The sequence below is a fragment of the Macrobrachium rosenbergii genome, chromosome 33 (genome assembly GCF_040412425.1).
Source record: "Macrobrachium rosenbergii isolate ZJJX-2024 chromosome 33, ASM4041242v1, whole genome shotgun sequence".
Taxonomy (NCBI): Eukaryota; Metazoa; Arthropoda; class Malacostraca; order Decapoda; family Palaemonidae; genus Macrobrachium; species Macrobrachium rosenbergii.
This window is the reverse complement of record NC_089773.1, coordinates 7,743,304-7,767,500: the sequence shown is the minus strand read 5'-3', so window position 1 is coordinate 7,767,500 and position 24,197 is coordinate 7,743,304. Positions and strand designations below refer to the sequence as shown.

The 24,197-nt window shown below is 34.4% G+C and overlaps 1 protein-coding gene across 1 annotated transcript in view; it reads right to left on the bottom strand.

Moving 5' to 3' along the window:
* LOC136855881 (cell adhesion molecule Dscam1-like) overlaps nucleotides 1-24,197 on the bottom strand; it is a 607,418-nt gene that overhangs the window by 218,910 nt on the left and 364,311 nt on the right. Inside the window, 1 exon segment of the mRNA XM_067133289.1 lies at nucleotides 16,832-16,981. Coding sequence (XP_066989390.1) covers nucleotides 16,832-16,981 — 150 coding nt within the window.

The window sequence follows — 24,197 nt, the reverse complement described above, 5'->3', positions numbered from 1 at the left end:
TATATATATATATACATATATAAAACATTAATACATATAACCAACTTTCTTCCAACAGTACAACTTTATAGAAATAAATCGCCTTCCAGTCCACTGTGGGTTACGCCATTACACAATCTCCAAACCGTGCTGGAGAATTATGTCAGAAGTGTAGGTCATCGTAGTTACACCATCTTCATTTTACAATGAATTTCATATCGTACATTTCAACAGTTTCAAATCAAGTTCATGAATAAAATTTCAAAATTTTGTTAACAAAAGCTAAATTAACTGATGGTAAAATAAATTTGACTTGTTTTTAGTTAAATCAGCATCAAAGAATTTAACGTGATGCTGATGATAGTCATTATAGCTCATTGTGAAAAATGAAATATTAACTTTGGTTAAATTTCATGGGCTTTTAGGCCTCAATGGGCTCCATTGCCACCGGTACAAGACCACTTAGGTCTGCAGAAGTTTGGTGGTCAAAACAACACCAGAAAGTTAATTGAAAAAGGAATAATTAGTATCACAAGTTAAATTAAAGTTTTACTGTTTTTTTTAGGCAAAATTAACTTCATCAATATTATGTCATTTCATTAACTTGATGCTATATTTGAGTTTAACATATAATTAATAAAATTACCATTTTCACGCAACAAAAAAAAATTATGGAAAGCAAAATAATAAATTTACATAATAATAATAATAATAACAAAATTACCTAATAATAATAATAGTAATAATAATAATAATAATAATAATAATAATAATAATTATTATTATTATTATTATTATTATTATTATTATTATTATTATTATTATTATAACAACCAACAACACCTGTTATTGTAATATCAGAGAAATGATGACTTTGGCCCACTCAAAATTTTCCAACCCAAACAGAACTCATGACGCAGTACTGACAAACAAAATGAAAGTTGAATAAATTTTAATAAAAGTGTCAAACGGTGTTATTTGTTCCCGTTGCAAAATTTGTCAACAATGGAGATGAAATGTGAATTTTATGCAGCTCAAAAATTATTGTCGATTTCCGTTGTCCAATTGGACTGTCGAAATTAAAGGGGTTAGGACCATATGAATTGAAAACTGATTGAGGTGTATATATATATATATATATATATATATATATATATATATATATATATATATATATATATATATATAAAATAAAAGTAGACCATAAAAACGTCAAAAGGTAGAAAGTTAACGCTATATATTTCGGAGAACAACCGTCTCCCTCGACAGGCAGGTAATGAATGAAATAAGAGTTACAGAAAAGCGGTATTTATACCAAGAGACCCAGAGGTCAGCCGTTACGTCACTCCAGTTGACAACTTCTTAATCTTCTTAATCGGTGGTTGGAGGAAGATTTTATCTATAATAATATCTAAGTCCCAAGCTCCTTTTGAGAGGTTCATCGTATTTCTTTGTTTAATCAGTGCTGATTCTAACATGTACCTTTTGAACCAATAATTGCTGCTATGATTTATATGTGGCAAATTCCAGTTTATTCTGTGATTATGGTTATTTATGTGGTTAAAAATAACCATAATCCAACAATGGCAAACATCGGCGAGTTATTAGAATAAAGCATTAACCCCGAAAAATCAGTTATTAGAAAGAGAGAGAAAACTCTATATAAATTAAATAAAGCTGATGCAGCAATAACATATTTATAATAATAATAATAATAATAATAATAATAATAATAAATAATAATAATAATAATAATAATACTAATAATGACCTGTAAAATGGAGGGGGTGAGCTCTGGGCCAGACAGAACATGGAAAAGCCACTTCCGGCAGTTTTGGTGGTCCTCATCACATCCCCACTGACGAATTTGGGGGCCGACAGTCCCATGGGGGCTAAAAGATGCCCAAAAAAAAAGGTGAGAGAGGGGGTGGGGCGAAAAGACGGCATTTACTTAGGAAGTTCCGATTGGTTAAGGAGGAAGTGTGTTAAATCAAACAAGAGGCCTGGGATGCTTTACAGGAAAATGGTTTTTTAGCAAAATTCTTGGGATGAGGTTGCTAGCCCTAGGCCCATACCCTTCTTAACAATTTTTGAGACCCACAACAGCCGTCTAACTATCAGATACTTATCTGTTGTCGACAGAATACCCATACCATTCTTCATACAGTTTGAGACTCACCACAGTCGACTAAATACCTGATACTTAATTATCTGTATAGGTCAACAGAGTACCCTGTCTCCTCTATAGGCTTCATGAGACCCACAACAGTCGTCTAACTACCAGATACCTAATTCACCCTTTGGGACAACAGCGATACAATAGTTTGGAAGAAACCGTAATTCAATACAGTCTGCCTTGGTCGGGAACTGAGAGAGAGAGAGAGAGAGAGAGAGAGAGAGAGAGAGAGAGAGAGAGAGAGAGAGAGAGAGAGAGAGAGAATTCGCGCATAAACAACTCGTTTTAATGAGGACAAACGATCACGTTCCCTTACGACGTCGAGTCAGGCGAACCGAGCAGAGTGAATTTAATCCTTCTAATGCGTTGCTCTAATACCATTTCCCCTCCCCGATGAATCGCTTACGCATGGAGAGAGAGAGAGAGAGAGAGAGAGAGAGAGAGAGAGAGAGAGAGAGAGAGAGAGAGAGATGATTACTCGGTAACATTAAGCTTACCTCTGTTCTGCCTCTCTTGAACTGCTAATGAGTTTTACATAGATTTCGTAAACTTCATTTAATTAAATCTCTCTCTCTCTCTGTATATATTATATATATATATATATATATATATATATATATATATATATATATATATATATATATATATAGTATACACAGTATATTATATATATATATTATTTATTTATTTATTCATCTATGTATCCATCTATCTATCTCTTTCTCTCTGAGTTGATGAACTACAAAATTCTTGTTTTCTATCTATCTATCTATCTATCTATCTATCTATCTATAACCGAATCGATAACCTCTCTCTCTCTCTGTCCAAGGCAATGAGCTCAAAATTCTCTCTCTGTCTCTCTCTTAGAATGGACAAGCTTCTAATTCTCTCTCTCTCTCTCTCTCTCTCTCTCCGAAACCAATTACCTAAATTAGAACGAAAGCGATTTCCTTTCCATCTGCGCTTAACAATTCTATCTATCTATCTATCTCGCTATCCATCATTTCGTGAACCTTAAGATCAATACTTCATAGCAATTTCTCTCATTATTTCTTTCATTACGCTCTAATGTAATGTCATAATTAATAAAATTACAGGGAAGACGAAAGATAAGCAAAGCAAGTACTGCTTTACATTTTGTAAGTATAAACACAAGAGAATTGACGAAACTAATAAAAAAAGTAAAATAAAATTAAATTAAATTAAAATCAATTTTTATCTCCAAACTTGCTGAAACAGATGAGTTTTTTATATCCTTAATAAGAAAAATTATTTGAGAAGCATTAGACAAACAGAAATGTCCATGAAACGAGAAACATTATGAATAAAAAAGTCAAGAAACTGATATAAGAAACAATACAAAACCGAACATTAACGTCCAAGATGCGAGAAACATTACAAACATAAGTAAGAGAAAATGAACGATGTTTCACGAAGCAACTCTGATAAAATCATTATTCCCTTTCTACCGTAATCTGGATACAACATATTCTGGTTATAATCCCTTCGCAAGGAAACATATTCTGGTTATAATTTCTTCCCGGGGAAAACACAACCTCTTAAAAAAAAAAACACTTTCAAAGTCCAGTATACCTAAACGCCGGCAAGGGGAAAGCCTGTGCTTGACACAGAATGGCGAAATCTTGCCCTGAAGATTTCGACACTGAATGAATCTTGTCGTCTGTGGGGAGTCTTGGGGCCGAACTGCCGACTGAGTCTGTGAAAATAGTGACGTGGAGTTGACAGGAGTGGATTGGAGTTGATAGGAGTGGGGAGGAGTCGACAGGAGTTGATAGTAGTGGGCAGGAGTGGCCAGATTTGACAGGAGTGAGCAGGATTTGACAGGAGTTGACAGAAGTGGGTAGGATTTGACCGGAGTTGATAGAGTGAACAGGAGTTGGAAGGAGTTGATAGGAGTGGACAGGATTTTACAGGAGTAGATAGGAGTTGGATGGATTTGACAGGGGTGGACAAGAGTTGACAGGAGTGGCTGGGCACAGGAAATCCTCAATAAGTGAACTAAAAGGATGCCTGAATTTGGAATTCTATTTCTACTTACAGTTTCCTAAATCAAATATATGAGTTTAGTCTTGACAATGCTCCCCTGCCTTAGAAAAAAAGAGAATGACCACAATGACCTAATCTGACCTGACCTGCATTAGGGCTTAAACTTACTTGCAACACACGATTCTAAAATATAACCGAGGGTAGGGTAGATAGCACCCTGCTACAAACCTCCGGAATTTTCTAAACACTTCTGTTTTCCTTGATTCATATAACCTTCCGACTTTTAAAAGTTATATATAAGGATCAAATTCACCAACTTCTTCAACTTTACCTTCTTCCAGATTTGTGACACAATGACCAATTAAAACCATTATAAAATAACAATAGCATCCATATACTACATTCCAAGACCAACCCTACCTAAACGCCGGGACAGGGAACGCCTGAGCTTGGCATAAGAGAGCGAAGTCCTGCCCAGTAGGTTTGGTGACAGTCGTGATTTTGTCGTCACTGGGTAGACGGGGTGCTGAGCTACCCACGGAATCTGAAGAGGAATTTGGCAGTTTTTTTTTATGTCATGATGAAATGGTATATTTAGCCTGTTTACATTTGGGAATAGTGGTACCCCTCCCCTGGCCAGCCTTAATTTTAAAGGATCTTTCTAGAGTTTGAAGGATCTTTTTGAGTTTAAAGGATCTTTCTAAGTTCCAACAATGTTTTTAAGTTTAAAAGTCTTTCTAAGTTCCCTGAATCATTCTAAGTTTTCAAAATCTTAGTTTCAAGAATCTTTTACGTTCCCAGAAACTTTCCAAGCTCCCAGAATGTTTCTCAGTTCCCAGAATGTTTCTAAGTTCCAAGTTCCCAGAATCTTTGAAAGTTTCCAGAATGTGTTTCTAAGTTTCTAAAATCTTTCCAAGTTCCCAGAATGTTTCCCAGAATCTTGCAAGTTCCTTGAATGTTTCTAAGTTCCCAGAATCTTTCCAAGTTCCCAGAACCTTTCCAAGTTCCCAGAATCTTTCCAAGCTCCCAGAATGTTTCCAAGTTCCCAGAATATTTCTAAAAATGCCCAGAATCTTTCCAAGTTCCCAGAATCTTTCCAAGTTGTTTCCCCAGAATAGAAAATGCCCAGAATCTTTCCAAGTTCCCAGAATAATTCCGTTTCAAGAGTTTCTCCGCCACCGATTTAAAAAGGTAAAACGAAAACAATACAGTCTGTAGGAATACAGGAATTCCTTCCCACCCTCCCAGGTCTACAAAACTGACAACATCATTCTTCCAGATTTTTCCTATTACCGGATCTCTCTCTCTCTCTCTCTCTCAGAGAATAACTTTAGAGATTACCTGAAGCTCGGCAGAGGGTGACTCTGCGCCTCGCAAAACAGCGGGACAGCGGACCCCTCAATCTGTTCCACAATGACCCCCTTGTCCCGGGAGGGGAGACGGGGGGCGCTGCTCCCGGCAGCGTCTGATGATGATGATGATTGATGGGAGGATAAAGCCAGAGGGGAAGCAGACATGAGAAATGATAAGTTTTCCGGACGAAAGGAACAGAAAACGTTTGAAATAAACGTTCACAAGAAGCCTGAACACAAACGGTCTTCACTGTAATCCCTCTATTCGTGGTATGTGTATAAACACATAAACATAAATTAATTCTCCTCAATAAATTCGAACGCTTATAAACAAATAAAGTGGGAAAAATAATCACAATAACAAGAGTTATGTCTAAACGACATCAAAATGAATTCTGTGAGGCAATGACTGTCCCACACAGCACTATTTAAAACATCTATCAGTCCTCTGAGTAAATAAAAATTAATTCTCCTCAACAAGTTCGAAAGGTTATAGACAAAGAAAACGGGGAAAATAATAACAATAATAATAATATTCATAAGTAAAACGACATCAAGAGGAATTCTATAAAACAAATATTGTCCCATACAGCAAGATTTTAAGAAAAACTTTATCGCCCCGTCCACATCAAGAAGTTGGCCCACCAAAATTTGGGCAGCTCTGACCCACATTCCCCGTCTCACTTTTATTCTTAAAGATTAGAAAACTCCTTCTCTACACCTACTACTGAGTATTTCCAAGAAAACAATAATGAATTCTGTAGATAAAGCTGATTTAGATGTTATCAGAACAAAATTGTTGTGCAATTAAAGCCCCAAATTTTCACGCGAAGATGAAATGCATTACTTCCATAAAACGATTCACCGTGGATTTTAATAATTTATTTATATTCTTATCTATTTATCTATTAATTTATTAATTTATCCTTTTTCCTAATAGCTAACCTCTTCTTTCTGTATGTCCTATTATCTTCTGTGACTTTTTTTTCAAATGATCACCATAATATTCTTTGGAAGCCTGAATTTCAAGTCAGTGGCCCCGTAGGCATGTTCCACAAGAATAGTGGTTTATCTTCCAAATAATAATAATAATAATAATAATAATAATAATAATAATAATAATAATAATAATAATAATAATAATAATGAGAAGAAGAAGAAGAAGAAGAAGAAGAAGAAGAAGAAGAAGAAGAAGAAGAAGAAGAAGATTAAACTCCAAAAAGTTGGAATATTCTGAGCCTTCCGAATTTCTCTGTAATATCTGTTTGGTGTCCATTCCCGAATCAAGACAACTGGCATCCACCCCCACTTCCCCTGCATACCTATAATCAATCCCGTATCACGTACGTACCTGAATTCCGGCAGGGGATAGCTCTGAGCAGGGCAAAACAGGGGCACGAAGGAGCTTTCTGTGTGTTCCACAATGTCCCCTTTATCCTTACTTGGCAACCGAGGGGCACTGATGCCAGCGGCATCTTGGGAAATGAATGAAGGAATGTTACCTTAGGTAATTTATAGAGATTGACTCTTGTATTAAACCATGTAGGTCTAAGGCTAAGGTTTAGGATTAAGTTAGTGTCCTGAAGGAATCCTAAATCGAATAGGGTCATTTTAAGGACTCCTTCTCTACACCTTCAACTGAGAATTTCCAAGAAAACAATAATGAATTCAGTAGATTGAGCTGACTTAGATATTATCAGAACAACATTGTTGTGCAATTAGAGCCCCAAATGTTCAAGCGAAGATGAAATGCATTACTTCCCTAAAACAATAATTAACTGTGGATTTTAATAATTTATTTATATTCTTATCTATTTATCTATTAATTTATCCTTTTTCCTAACAGCAAACCTCTTCTTTCTGTATTTCCTATTATTTTCTGTGACTTTTTCCAAATGAACACCATAATATTCTTTGGAAGCCTGAATTTCAAGTCAGTGGCCCCTGTGGGCATGTTCCACATGAATATGGGTTTATCTTCCGAATAATAAATAATAATAATAATAATAATAATAATAATAATAATAATAATAATAATAAGAAGAATAAGAAGAAGAAGAAGAAGAAGAAGAAGAAGAAGAAGAAGAAGAAGAGAGAAGAAGAAGAAGAAGAAGAAGATTAAACTCCAAAAAATGGAATGTTCTGAGCCTTCCGAATTTCTCTTTAACATCCGTTTGGTGCCCATTCCTGAATCGAGGCAACTGGGACCCCCTCCTTCCCCTGCACACCTGTAATCAATCCCGTGTCACGTACGTACCTGAATTCCGGCAGGGGATAGCTCTGAGCAGGGCAAAACAGTGGCACGAAGGAGTCCTCTCCCTGTTCCACGATGTCCCCTTTATCCCTACTTGGCAACCGAGGGGCACTGATGCCAGCGGCATCTTGGGAAATGAATGAAGGAAGGTTACCTTAGGTAATTTATAGAGATCGACCCTTGTATTCAACCTTGTCGGTCTAAGGCTAAGGTTTAAGATTAAGTTGGTGTCCTGAAGGAATCCTGAACCGAATAGGGTCATTTTAAGGACTCAGGGTTGAAATTAGCTGCCTCTACCTTTTTTGGTTTCTTAAATCTTCCCATGTCTTCTTAAGCTACAGTTATGACAGGTGTACCCAATCTCAATATACGCTTTACAATAAATCAGTAAGACGAAAACATAGGATAGATGACAGGCAAAAAATTGGAGCTCGGTAGTGAAAGAAGTTGGACAGCAAAGGAACACATACTGAACATTTAAAACCTGTCACTAACATGACCCCAAAACCTGTCACCAGACAAACAAGAAAGTCTCTGTCTAAAAACCATCGTTAAGAAAATAAGACACTTCCCTGACCTTGACTTGGGTGGAGGATTGCCCTGGGCCTGGCAGAAGAGGCAAATGGAGTCTCCCGAAACTTCGGTGACCATAGAACCTGTCTCTTTCGTTGGAAGCTTAGGGGCAGCTAGGCCTACGGGCTCTATGTGTATAGACATAGGCCTAGTTAGGGACTGAATCACTTCATAACAAATCTCTAGGTAATATCTTTAATATAAGCATAGGCCTAGTTAATGACTTATTCACTTCATGACAAATCCCTAAGTAATATATCTTTAATATAAGTTAATATGTGAAGAAGAAGCCTGACTGAAACAGTCAACACAAAAGTTTAATTTGATCGCAACTGGTCTGATAATCAAATAGAAAAAGCCACGAAATTTAACACATCTTTTTTTAGCCACCAGTTTTTGGAATGAGACTGCCAGCCCCATAACCTTCTCAAGCCTGTCTGCGACCCACAATAGTCTAGCATCCACCTCATACGTAATCAACGCTTAGGTCAATGGATAAACTCGTTCTCCTCCCCTGGGGATCGATTTTGGGTTTTCTTGCCAGTGAGAAGTGGATAACAACCACAGAAATCATATAGAAATATATATATATATATATATATATATATATATATATATATATATATATATATATATATATATATATATATATATATATATATATTACATCATCTCACCTGGTAGTGGGTGAGGGTGAGGCCTGCGCCTCGCACAACAACGTGGTCGCAATGCCTTCGGGAACCTCAAAATTCTGGGCTTTATTCCTACTTGGCAACCGCGGGGCAGACAAACCCATAGCCTCTGGAAACAAATGGTAATTCCATGTTCAATTTTGCATGTGTGTGTGTGTGTGTGTGTGTGTGTGTGTATGGACGACAGGAGAGGGGGTTTTGGGGTGGAGGGAGGCATAAAACCCCTTCACTCCAAGGATAGTAAACTATCAAGACACTGAATGTTAAGATAAATCCAATTCAATCCTGAGACGAGTTTTAAATGATTCCATCTAAGTAGGCCTTTATTGGCTACTTTGTAAATGGGTCTGCTCCTCTTTCTATTCTACCCCACTTTGTTTACCTGAATGTATAAAAAAAAAATGAAAATGTGTATGCCCCACCCTTTTAACTCTTAAGAGTACTCCACGAATTGAAATTTCCCTGACTATGCTGATAAAAGTTATAATCGAAATATTGCATCACATACAATATACAGCTCCTAACTCATTAATCCTAAGTCAGATCTAACTGTACAATTCTCCGTAAGAGAAACCAAAAAGTTACAGTCTACATTCACCTGTAAACTTCCTAGGACATGTCCACATTCTTGACCTTCTGTATCTGTATAACTGCCTGAACAGGTAGCCTGAGTTATTGTACATGTTAAGAGCCATGTGCCCTTCTGTACAAGATACCAATAGGCCTCTACAGTACATTTCTATAGTAAACATTTCTGCAGAAAAGACCAACGGGTTAGGGACACAACTCAAAAACCTTACTGAAGAAGAACGGTAGGATAAAGTGTATATTACCCCCATACATTTTTCAGTACAAGAAAGCTACAGGTTACAATGATTGATTTTTATAAGTTTCTACTACCTGAAACCCGGCCTAGGATGAGCTTGTGCCTCGCAGAGAAGAGTGGTGGGGAGTCCCGATCGGACTACAAAGGACTGCGACACAGTTTTCGAAGTCCACTGTGGTCCGCTACTTCCCATTGGCTCTGCAGATGCAATTAAGTACAAGTTGCATTTACGATGGGAGGCTTAGGTTTCGAGCTGAATTGGTGAACCTGGGCCTGGTGTTATACTGATTTCTAAAATAGCTTCTCTGCCAGCCTAAACCAGTAGTCTTGAAGTCAGTCCTACCAGTTTAAAGTTTAGTGACAGGTACCAATAAGTTACAGTCTAAATTGCATGCCTTTCTTGTGTACCCACGTGAAAGTGCACAAACTTTTAAGTGCAATTCTGCACTCCTAAAGGCCATGCTGTAATCGAAACAACATGAAATATACAACTGGACAAAGGGTTCTTTCTGAACTAAATCCTTTAAAAATACTGCACTCCCCAAGACCCTACTGTAATTGAAAATACATAACACATGAAATAGGACAAGGGACTCTTTCTAAACTGAATCCTTTAAGAGATCCTCTTTACTAAAAAACTGAAAAGGAAACAGATTTCTTCCTAAACTGATTCCTTCATGGAGATCCTACTACCTGAAACCTGGACTAGGATGCGCCTGAGCTTCGCACAGGAGAGTTGTAGGAAGTCCAGCCTTAACAACAAAGGACTGTAAAACACTCTTTGAAGTCCACTGAGGTCCGCTGCTACCCATCGGCTCTGCAATTGCAACAGATAAGGACTTTTGTCAGAGTCTTCAGAGTCTTGGGCAATCGTTCGGCTGAATTTGGGAGACTTAATCTGACCCACTGCCTCTCGCATGAACTTCCTATGGTTTGTTGCAAGTTTGAGTGATGGTAAATGAAATTCCTTGCCCTTTGGAACATATTCCTGGGTGGTCACCCAACGAGGGACTGGCCAGACCCAAATGCTATCAGCGAACGGGAAATGCTTGTCACTATGAAGGTGTTTTGTAAAATATGATAAGAGAAATGCTTTAAATGTTAATAAATATTGCCTTGCTAAAACATAGCCCTCTTACAGATGATGGCTTTGTTATGCTGACAATACATACTGAGTTTTGCAAGTAAGTATACAATATAGGGACCTACACACATATAAGATATATACTGTATATATGTACATATATATATATATATATATATATATATATATATATATATATGTATATATATATATATATATATATATATATATATATATATATATATATATATATATATATATATACTGTATATATATAAACACTTCATCTTAATAAGCATTTAACTTCAACATCTAAAAACACGTAACACATGATGCCCTGACGACATACCTCACAACGGCGAGACAAGTAACTCTCTCAAACAAGGTAAAAAAAAGTTAATACCTTTAAAGAGATCACAGGATGTACTATCTCAAAACGAGGTCACAAAAAGACCAGGCGTAATTTGTCACAAGGATCCAAAACTAATAAAATGGAGCTTATCAAGTTTTCATCAAATCATGCGAGTTATATGAACGACTTATACGTAAAAAATATTTTATAAACGAATAACAATAATACGATAAAAAATGCTTCAAAATAACGAATAAGTCTTAAAATTTCGCTAAGATTGCAGTTTCATATATCACAAAAAGCATTTTCAAAGCCTTCCAGGTACAAATGTCAAAACTTACAAAATAGAACAAGTAAAAAATTTCAAAAATAAAAATTACAAATTCAGTAACTATCAATCATCATTTTAATGCAACGCAAAACCTTAGAAGCATCTGATCAATGAACAGGTAGCTGAGCTTAATCAACAGGTAACAGGTAAGTTATTATTGTAGTTTCTCATTTAAGAATCCATCAATTTAATTAAGAAATATATATCAATAAACTAAAGGATTTTTATTACAAGAAATTCTCATTTCATTTTTTCAGGTTTAATGGTGGGGGGGGGAGAGGAGGGGGCCCTCCAATAGGCCCTCATTTGGTTCATAAGAAAGGTCCCATTAATTTATCTCTTATTTATTCTGTCATCCTAAATGACTCGTTCTCTTGATAACTATTCTTGGATGAATAACTTTTATTTCTTCTTAAATGACATTTCCACACTCCCAGTTTTGCAAGTTGTTTTAAAATAACACTTACAAAAATCATAATTTAATTACAGATTAAGAAAAAACACGAAAAAATAAGCACAAATATCGTATTTTGCACAAATGTCGTATTACTTTTTGGGTAAAAATTAAAAATAAATTATTCATCCCAATTATACAAGAAAAAAGGTATGTGCAAATTTCCAGTTTTAAAAACAAAATATGTTTGGTTCTCTTAATAAAAATGAAATCACTGTCCACAAAAAATTCTTCTATAACTGTGATTTTTCAATTATTTAATCAGAAGCAGAAAACAGGTCCAACCCCATAAATGTGTATACATTTTTTCAGTTGTTAATTTAATTCAAAAAAAAAAAAAAAAAAACAATTTTATAAACAATAAGAAAACAAAATTTCAATGGTCCAGCCCAATAAATGATGTATATACATATGTATATCAAAATATTATATAGTTATTAATCTAATAATATAAATCAAAAATATAATATATTATACATAATCATATATATACATGAAAATAAATATATAATATATATATATATATATATATATATATATATACACATATATATATATATATATATATATATATATATATATATATATATATATATATATATATATATATATATAATATCCGCATGATTACGCAGCTACAAAAGAAACCACGAGCGATGCAAAGTACATAATCCAATCAATCAACCAAAGGAATGTCACAAATCTTACTATTCTCCTCCAAGACACAAAGTAAGAACATTTGACTAAACTATCTTAGAAACAGCTGACTATCACACTGGTGCGTCGTTTGATCTCCCAAAATAGTAGACTATCGTATGCTATGATCTTTCTCAATAAGAGGGTTATGCTGGTTAAATTAAGCAAGGAGATATTTAATATAGTTTAAAAAGTTTATGTAATATTTAAAACTGTATTTTAATGAAGATTGTATAATCAAAAGTTCAATTACGAAACTGAAATATTCACCAAAACATTAAAATTAAATTTTTTTGAAATTATGAAATCATATTTCATTACAAAAAGATATGAATATCTATAATTAGAGAATTTAGCATAAAATAATCACGTTTTGTGAGTGGTTTCAAGTAAAATCATTCTTGCATATAAAAAATGAATCTTATACATACATGAATCAGATATGAATACTTATATCAATTTAGACGAATAGGGAACACTTATATTTCATCTGTAACCAAAAGGAATACACATTTGTAATTCAATGAACCTAATAAAGAATACTTAAGTAGTCTCAGGAAAAAAGACACTTAAGTACATGAAGTGATTTCAACGCACCAGTGTGACAAACTCAGGAACCAGCACTTACCTTTGCCGCCCACTCTTGCTCTCCCAGGTGAAGTTGACTGACCATCTCATCTACTCAATAATCAACTCAAAACAGTAATTCATTAGTTAAGGGGAATTTGCAAAGTTGGCATCTAACACCTAATAGGCCTATAGACCCAGCCCATCCCAGAAAACCCACCCAACCTTCTAGTATAGGTCTAAAGAATTCTCACCCACCTCGTCCCAAAAACTCACCACCCAACCTTCTAGCATAGGTCTATGGAATTCTCTACGCCTGAGGTTTAGAACTTCTCACCAACCTAGTTGCCTAGGTTTATAAGATTCCTTATGCTTAAGGTTTATAAGTCTTCACTAACCCCATTGCTTAGGTCTATAAGATTCTCTGTGCCTATGGTTTAGAAGTTCTTAGCAACCCCTTGCTTAGGACTATAAAATTCTCTCTTAATGAGACGTGGAAGTCATAATCATTGCTTAGGTCTATCATGCTCTAAAAGCCTAGGGCTTGTGCTCCAAGCCAACGTGTTTAAAGCCTATTTTCTATTTTTCCAAAGACAATAGGTCTTAAATGCCTACGAGAAATGGAAAGAAGGACGCAAACAGTAGAATAACGAAGTGAAGAAAGATGTAGAAAAAAAAAACACAAATAAAGAACGCAACGAAAATAAAACACAGAAGACTTTGATCGTTCTGTTTCGTGAATTCGTGTCGTTAGGTTTGATTGTTTCGTTTAAATTTATGTTTTTAAATTAAAAACTAAACGAACGAGGCTAATAAGACTTTTTAATATTGCGTGGAACAGACGGGCGTTTGGAAAGGCAGAGGCAGCAACATTTTCAAAAAGATCTTCGAATTTGAAACTTGAAAATTTTGAATTTTGGTGGCCAGTACTTGAGAACTTTGATCAAAATACCAATTGCTGAGTTAATAACTTTAATTTTGAATTGAATTTAGAGACGGCAGGGGTACCCTATCCCAACATTCAGGCTCCTTGTTCAAAAATACCAGCGGCATGCACAGACACAGAGGATGACGGTTGGCTTCTTCTGTGACCGTTAAAACCGTTAAGATTTGAAATTTGACCGTTATTTTCAAATTTGAATTAACGGAAGCTTCGAACCGTTATACTACAGTCGCTCCGTGGATGCCGCTGGCTAACTTATATACTACAAATATGTCAATGTATATTTCAAAAACATCTTATAAAAGTGAAGCTATAAGTTGAGTGAATATTTACTTTATACTTTGAGCTGCACTACACAAACTTTAATCACTTGAAAAACACTTAAGAGTTGCAGCTTTTTTGATGAATAAATGCAAATCAGTATATATTTCAGAAGACTTAAAATTACCCTACCCTTTGCCATTTAATAACATCAACACACACTCTCTCTTTCTCTCTCACTTCCACCATCACAATCTCTTCAAATTCTAATCCATTTTCCATCTCTCTCTCTTTCTCTCTCTCTCTATTTCCACCACTCTCAGTGTGCTCAGAGGTATACATTTTCTTCAAATTCTTCAAATCCATTTCTCTCCCTCTCTCTATTTCCACCAGTCTCAATGTGCACAGAGGTATACATTCCCTTCAAATTCATCTAATCCATTTTCCAACTCTCTCTCTCACATTATACACAGAGAAACATTCTTTCCAAAACGCTTGATAAATTTTTACATGCGTTCTCTTCACAGGCTAAATAAATCTTGAATACAAGCACGCACTGACCTACTTTCCTCTCTCTCGCTCTCTTTTTCTCTCTCTCTCATAAACTAACCTCCCGCTCTCCCTTCCTTTGCAATTCCTAGGAAAAATTCTTCCCTTTGACCCTTCCCGCATTAAATCTCAAAGACTATCTGGGGTGCAACCTTTCTCCCTCTTTGATAAATTCCTACATAAATTCCTAATAAATTCTCACGATGCATTTATCGGTCTTCTCTTGGTCCCTCATTCGAGCATTCATCAGGCAAGAATTTTTTTTTTTTTTTTTGGCTGGTCTATCTGGGTAGCGAAATGTGTGGAATGTACATAAGAAAATGCTGAATTTTTAAATTCTATCAAATCAACGTCTCGTGCTTGTTCTTTACATAGAATTTTTTATCATGGTTATACAGCCTCAATACTACTTTTTATACAGACTTGACCTAATATACATTTTATCACATATGTGTGACCTCCCTTATATTTAAGTCAACACAAATGACCTTCGGACAATCATCAAACAATGTGATCTCGCATACCTTTTGTAAGAACGGTGTGACCCCATTATTTTCAAAACATGTATGACCTATCATACACTGTACAAAACCTTCGACCTTCCATACATTTTAATACATACAGTCATACAATCTCCCTAACAAAATGTCTTAGCCTTTCTTTTCTATACCTTCTATCAAACATCAACATTTTCTTTGTCATTTTAGCGAATTCTACTTTCTTCTAAATTTCACAAGTTATTGGGTTCATCTTATTTGACCTTACAAAATAATTTCATCGAGAGTTTTCATGAAGCTCTCCTGCTTTTTATGACAGAAAAAAATGGTTCCTCTCTTTTCTCTCATTATTTATTACGAACCTTCATTTATCACACTACTTTTTAATTTCAGCTTCATTAATTTTTATACCTATTCAGTATCCCAGGTCATTCCTAAAAATCTTTATACCTATTCAGTAACCCAGGTCATTCCTAAAAATCTTTATACCTATTCAGTATCCCAGGTCATTCCTAAAAATCTTTATACCTATTCAGTATCCCAGGTCATTCCTAAAATCTTTATACCTATTCAGTATCCTTTATACCTATTCATTCCCAGGTCAAAAATCTTTATACCTATTCAGTAATCCCAGGTCATTCCTAAAAATCTTTATGAGATCTTATTTCCCCCCCTTTTTCAAATCTAAACAGACATTCAGTACCTTTCAATCCATCCATCCACGAACCACTCTCCCAACCAGCCTCCAGACATTGCACCATCCATCTGTCTATCGCCCTGTCAATCAGTCAATCAATCAATCTCTCTCTTTCTCTCTGTCTCTGCCTCTTTCTCTCTCTCTCTCTCTCTCCCCATTTCAACTGTTCTCACTCTGTTCAAGAGTAGAAATTCTCTTCAAATTCTTCTATTTCCCTTTTTCCAACTATCTCTCTCTCTCTCTCTCTCTCTCTCTCTCTCTCTCTCTCTCTCTCTCTCTCTCTGTGCACAGAGGTATAAATTCTCTTCAAATTCTTCCATTTCAGTGTTCTAACTACTCTCTCTCTCTCTCTCTCTTTCCATTTCCACTGATCTCTCACTCTGCTTACAAGTATAAGCTCGTTAAATTCTTCTATTGTATTTTCCAGCTACTCTCCTCTCTCTCTCTCTCTCATCCCCCAGAGACACCAAGACCCCCCCCAAAACACATATGCACCACCCCAAAGCCTTCTTCTTCTTCTTCTTCTTCTTCTTCCTCTTACCTGAGATCACCAATCGACCTGCGGTAGCTGAGAGGCGCGTCTCCTGAGTGAGGCGGTGGACTGTACGGCACTTGTAGCTCTTGAAACCGTCTTCGCTGCTGACGGAGCGGATGTGCAGTTCGCCAGAGGGAAGGACGAGGTACTTGCCGTCTACAGGAGGTTGGGGAAAGAGAAGAGGAAGTGTTAGTTGCGTGTGAAGGGGAGACGATGCGTTTGAGGTCAGCGAAAGCGCTTGGACTTTTATGAAGGGTTTTTCTAGTTGGAATTTTGAGATGTTGATAAGTTTATTTATGCTAACTGCTTGCAAATTAACTCAGTTTTTATATATACTTAATACTTGTAAATTAACTTTGATATTATAATTGTAAAATACAATAAATTTCCAATTTTATAACTTTACCTACAAAGCTTCCATAATCAAAATCTTGGTTCAAAATGATAAAATTATTTTATATCTCTACAACGTTAATGAAACTAGTAAGCAACTTTATATAGAGCAAATACATGATATTAACCTCTAATTGTACTATACCAAAATAGAACTCAATTTAAAATCTTTAATTTTCAAGAATATTAAAAGATTAAAAGTCCAAGAGAAGTCGCTAACCAGGTTAAGAAAGACATATAATACATATTTCCATCAAAGATCCAATTCTTCTGATTTAGTTCAACATAGAAGTGAATTCCCTCCCTTCTTCTGTGTTCCCATTAATATCTATAACAGTCCTTCTCTTTTAAGGGACGAGATTATAGTTTTCTTTTTATTCAGCCAATAAGGAAGTAACTTGGAAAAAAAATTTGACAATTCTTTGAAGATTTTTTTAATTGAAAATTTTTTTTTTTTTTTTTTAATTGAAAAACCTTTGAATATTATTTCGAAAAAACTTGACAAACTTTGAAGTTTTTTCGAAAAAAATTACAAATATTTGAAACTTTTTATTTGCAAAAAATTAACAAATCTTTGAAGATTTTTTCGAAAAACTTGACAAATCTCTGAATATTGTTTTCCAAAAAACTTGACTTTTTTTTAAATGATTTTTTTCGAAAAAATCTGACAAATCAATGAAAATTTTGTCCAATTTTTTCAGATGGCAATAAAATCGAATAAACCAGAAAAATAAAATTTTTTTTTAATATATGACTCCACTAAAAAAACTTCTACCCTTCCATAACCTCCCCCTCAAAGATAAGAAGGGGGCAGAGGGGCCTAACCACCACCCCTCCTACCACCCTGACATGTTCACACGCCCATACGGCTCGCCAGTTCACCCTAAGTCCGCTCACTATCGAATCTCCAACATTTCCATGGGCGTGATTTATGTCAAGGCTTCAGGAGGGTATTATTTATTAATTAAATACAATTAAACTTCTTTTAATGACCTGAGTCAAGAATTAATAGAAATGGATCTTTGAAGGTTTGTAAACGCGAAGCCTGTTAAGCAAACTGGAGCTTAATTCAGATAATAAAATACTTAAAGCTTCAAAAGTATGGGTCGTTTCACTTACTAATTTTCAATTTCGAAATCTTATCATTTCCTTGATAAAATCATTTCCTGACGATAAAACCAATTGCATGGTTTTCTTCAGAATATTAAGGAAGTGATGGCAATAAGTAAATAATAATATTTCATTCATTTAGATATTATGTCAACTGAAAGCTGATTTTAAAATTATTACTTTAATTTTTTTCGGAAATGTCTGAAATGGGGCACGATTAACATAAAATCAAAATAAAAAAAAATATAAATAATGCATTCATTCTTATGCAGAATTCAACAAAATTGTTTAACATTATAACTAAGATTCTTTCAAAATGTCCTATTCATTTTACTATAAATTTAACAAAAAAAATTAATAAAATATTGATTAACAAAAAAAAAAACATCAAAACGAAAAAAAATTACATTCAAGGTTTACGCCAAATCAGTTTGAAACTAGTCCACAATAGTATCAAAGTAACGAAAGTTATCAGCTAATGGTACTTTTAAAAAAATGAAATTAATGTAATTCAATTTTTATTTTATTAAACAATATATACCATACAAATTACGCCATCAACTTCAATTAAGTTTAATAATAATCAATATTAACATAAAAAATTAAATTTATGTAATTCAAATTTTAACTTTATTAAACAATATACCGTACAAAATTACCGCCATCCACTTCAGGTAAGTTTAATAATAACTAATAATGAAGAGGAATGCCATGTAATTAACATACAATTAACATCCAACTACCAAATAATTATTAACCAAAACCACGTTTGCTTAACAACCTTCACGAAAACACTTATATTATTAAATCTTATTTCTAAAAACATCCTATAAAACCTTAAGGTAATAATTACTACATTATTGATGCAAATTATTTTAATTTATATCAAGGAAGTTACTCTAATATAAATTCAGTTACAAAACCAATTATTTTTTGTTTTTTAACAGGGTTAAAAGTTGCTCTACCGTACATTCAAAAAGCAAAAACATTATTTTCACATATATTAAAAAATGTACTTTAACATATATTCAAAGAGCAAAGAAATTTACTTTAATGTATATTAAAAAAACAAAGAAATTTAGCAAATATTCAATATACTCTTAAAAATTAATATATATATAAATATTTATATAGCAAAAACCTAACTTCCTACAACTAATAAAGATTATAATTCTTAATTACACTCTAAATATTCATGATATCAAGGAATAATTTTGATAAATGAAATTCTTATTTCTCTTAAAAAAATATCTAAATTTAAAATTTTTTTCAAAATTAGAGTGAACTAAATTTAGCAATATAAGAATATAAAAAAATTTGTATATGCTGCCTTAAGATATGTTTTAGTATAATAATAATAATAATAATAATAATAATAATAATAATAATAATAATAATAATAATAATAATAATAATAATAATAATAAAAGAATTTCATTGATCAAACATTCTTCCTTGACAAAAATCTGATAAAGACACCAAAACCAATTTCATATTTAAAAAATATATATCAAAATCTTAAACCTTATCAAACCCCGCATATAACCCGACATATTCTTATAAACTATTAAAAAAAAATATAAACCAGAACATATATGAATCCAACACTTCAAAAACAAGACAACAACTCAAAGTTCATCAATAATTCGAATTCATTCAGGCACCGAATTCGACTCTCTTCAATGGACCCCATAATATAATTAATTTTAGGTTATCAATAAAAAGAAATTCATTAGAAACTCATTCAAAATATCAATTCACAACAGTACAAATAATAATAAAACTCAATCGTTCAAATTCCCCAACCGTGGACACCACACCTGTCCCAAAAACCACAAGAGGTTATCATTAACTCAATCAAAATCCATCTACAATTCAGCACGACACAAACAATATATTAATAAAATTCATCCATAATTCAAATTCACTCAGTGAATTCGACCCTCCATGCCCTCGGTCGACGACTCAGCTGTATAGGAAAAAGAAATCACTCGAGATGAGATTAATAATTCCATCAGAATTCATTTATAATTCAATACCCAGATCACTCGAAGCCTGTAAGGAAATACAAGATAGGACGGTGGATCTTTCATCTTCCGTCAAGTGAATTTTTAATGATGAGATCTGGCTTCTGAAAGTATCTTAGAAATTCAAAGAAACTGGATATTATTTTTATAATAAAATTAATAACATAAGGTAACAAGGCTAATAAAGATTGAAGAAATTAAAAATACATATTTTAAATTAAATTCAAGAACATACACAACAGGATTGTATGATTTTAGCAATCAAAAATATGACTGATACAAAATATATTTCTAAAAATCACTCTAACACATAATATTCATCTTATAAAATCATTGTAGCACACAAGATAAAAATCATTTAAAATTAAATTTTCATATATAATTCACTAACTTCCATTTTAAGAAATTAATAGGACAGACACTTCACACAAATTGTCAGATAGAATGATCGTATCAGATATTTCATAGCTGATACACCTGCAATAAAAATGGAGTATTATTTTGAATAAAAAATATAATTCATTGTAACAATATATGCATGCTCGTAACTAGTCTTTAATATCAATACTTTAAGCATACACATGTAGTTATATGAATATCTAGAGGAGTCCAAGCCATCAGTTTTAAAATCTGTAATTCAAGAAAAAAAAAATTAATGTTCAGTCAATAAAAGTGAAAAGGACAAAGAAAAAAAATATATATATATACATATATATACACACCATGACATTTTAGATCAAAATAACGCATAAAGTCAGTACAGTATGCATTATACATATGTAAGCAAATACATTAGGACAATTTAAGGTATACATACATGCAGCATACATACGTATGTATTATATACACCGAACGATCTTATTTTCTAACAAAAACTCTTCATACACCCTCGTTCAAGATCTGTATGACATACTGCTAATATTATAATTATACGAGACATGAAGTACTATACATCAAACGTATGTATGATTTATGCATCTCTCCGGGAAACATATTAATCAGAATGGTCCATACAAAAAGTGATTGCAAGTGATTAAATTATGTTTCCAAATATATAAATGATTAAGAAACAAGTGATTAATGGGGATTATAAATATATTTCTAAAAACACACTCAAAAACACAGGTAGTTATTAATCCTCAAAATGATTACAACTAGTAGATTAATCCATACGATTATAAAACAAAATTATTAAAAAACATAAGTGATTAACAGACTATAAATAGATTATTTCTAAATCCATAATCATTAATAATACTGACCCAAGCAAGGGCAGTTATTCATCCCCAAAATGATTAAACCTAACAGATTAATCCACACGATTATAAGTACACAGAAAAACAAAATGACTGAAAAATACAATTGATTAACAGAGACTATAACAAACATTTCTAATACCATATTAATGATTAATACTGATCCAAACATAGGCAGTTATCAGTCACCAAAATTATTACAACAAAAGAAAATTGATCCACAAAAATCTAAATAATCGCCACCTGGCCTGCAGGTCCACACAGACACCGGAAGTAAGGGGGGGGGGCCACACCTGGTTCCTCTCTGCTTCCGGCACACGAAAAAGTCCGCAATGGGGAAATGGTATTATGAGCTGCAACGTACAACTGTATTCTTCCCTCGTTATCAAGGTCATTATATCCTTTCCCCCTGGGATAAATAGGCGAATTTTGGCTTTATAATTCGTACTATTCATTGTAATGATGTCATTACTGTGTAATTAGAATGTATTAATGCAGACAATGCCTACGTATTGTTATGAATAATTAACCGTAACTGACAACGTTTCCTGTATTGATAGTACTGATAATAATTAACTGCAATTTAACCAGACCACTGACTCACTCTTAATGGCTGTCACGTGACTCGGAAGTAGGGTGGTCCTGTAACGCTGAATTGGGGAAGATTATGTAAAAGGAGTTGGACAGCTAAGTGAGATGAGACTAAAAGGAACGAAAGAAAAATAAGAAAAAGTAACTCCTCCGATACCATAACTCTCCGAAGGGTAATGCGTCGTCCCGTCATCGGTGACCCAAGCCTGGACGCTGACGAAGTCTGCGACGAAGGAGGGAATCGAACATTTCAAGATGGCGGCGTTGCCCCTGATCACGAATTCGTCGCTCACGCGAGTCTCATAAGGTTGGGCCACAACTGTCCGTGACGAAATTGAGGTGAAATTGGGATGGAATTGGGGTGAAATTAGGATGGAATTAGGGTGGAAATTGGGATGGAATTTGGGTTAAATTGTGATGGAATTGGGGTGACATTGGGACTGAATTGGAATGAAATTGGCATGACGAAATTAGGGCGAAATTTGGATGGAATTTGAGTGAAATTGGAATGGAACTGGGGTGAAATTGGGATGAAAAAATTAAATAGAAATTGGGCTCAAGAAATTAGGGGGAAATTGGGATGGTATTGGGAATACATTGGAGTGAAATTGGAATGGAACTGGGGTGAAATTGGGATGAAAAAATTAAATAGAAATTGGGCTCAAGAAATTAGGGGGAAATTGGGATGGTATTGGGAATACATTGGAGTGAAATTGGAATGGAACTGGGGTGAAATTGGGATGAAAAAATTAAATAGAAATTGGGCTCAAGAAATTAGGGGGAAATTAGGATGGTATTGGGAATACATTGGAGTGGAATTGGGATGAAACTGGGTTGAAATTGGGTGAAATAGGATGAAATTGGAATAGGGATGGAATTTGGAATGTATCAGGGTGAAACTGGGATAGAATTGTAATGAAATTTAGATGAAACTGGGATGAAACTGGTAGGGAGCTGAGATAAAATTGTGATTAATTAGAATAATGGGATGTATAGACAGTATAGACAGAAATGTTTAATGTGTGATGGAACTGAGGAAGATGATGACAAGAATAAAAATAAAGGCGAGAAAAGGCGACACTAAGGAAGGAAGAGAGAGAGAGAGAGAGAGAGAGAGAGAGAGAGAGAGAGAGAGAGAGAGAGAGAGAGAGAGTCAAAGGAATAAATCAGATACTGAGTAATACTACCCAGCAGACTTAAACAACGAACTCAGTTAATATAGATAAACACAAGGAAGGATCCCCATTAAGACCAAGAACAGACTCCTATCCCATCCTATCCTAAACCGGAGGATCCCAGGACCCCTACAGAGAGATCCTTCAAGTTACAATTAGCTCATGATACAATGAAATAGGATCTGGTTGACGGTATCTTTGCAGGATTCTACACCAGCCCACAGGGAGGCAAGTGTGATGATGTCACTCTCCCTCTCTCTCTCTCTCACATACTCACACATACGCATACACGCGCGCGCCCGCCTACGCACACGCCGGGAGTCAGGGACTTCTTTGTGTGACTTTGTAAGGGGGTCCTATAAGGAGGACTGACATGGATCCTTTGCACTTTACGAGGAGTATGGCTTATAAGGCGAAGGGTCTTTTGAAGGATGAGGTGATGAGAGAGAGAGAGAGAGAACTTTTGAGCGAGAGAGCGAGAGAAAGCTAGAGAAGAAAACTGCTGAGAGAGAGAGAGAGAGAGAGAGAGAGAGAGAGAGAGAGAGAGAGAGAAAATGTCAATACAAAAAAATATGGGAAAAAATTTATTTTAAACAATACAAAGCAATTAAAGAAAAGCTCAAACAAATTAACAAAATACAGAAAGCGGTGACAAAAGAACAAGAAATAGGAAAGACAAAAAGAAGACGTAAGAGAATAAGGGATAATCACTCCACAATAACTGACATAAATTAAAAATGACAAAATTAATAAAAGACGAGTTGAACAGCCCACACATCAACCAATTGTCACCCATTGAAAAAAGTTCTGAATTATAGTT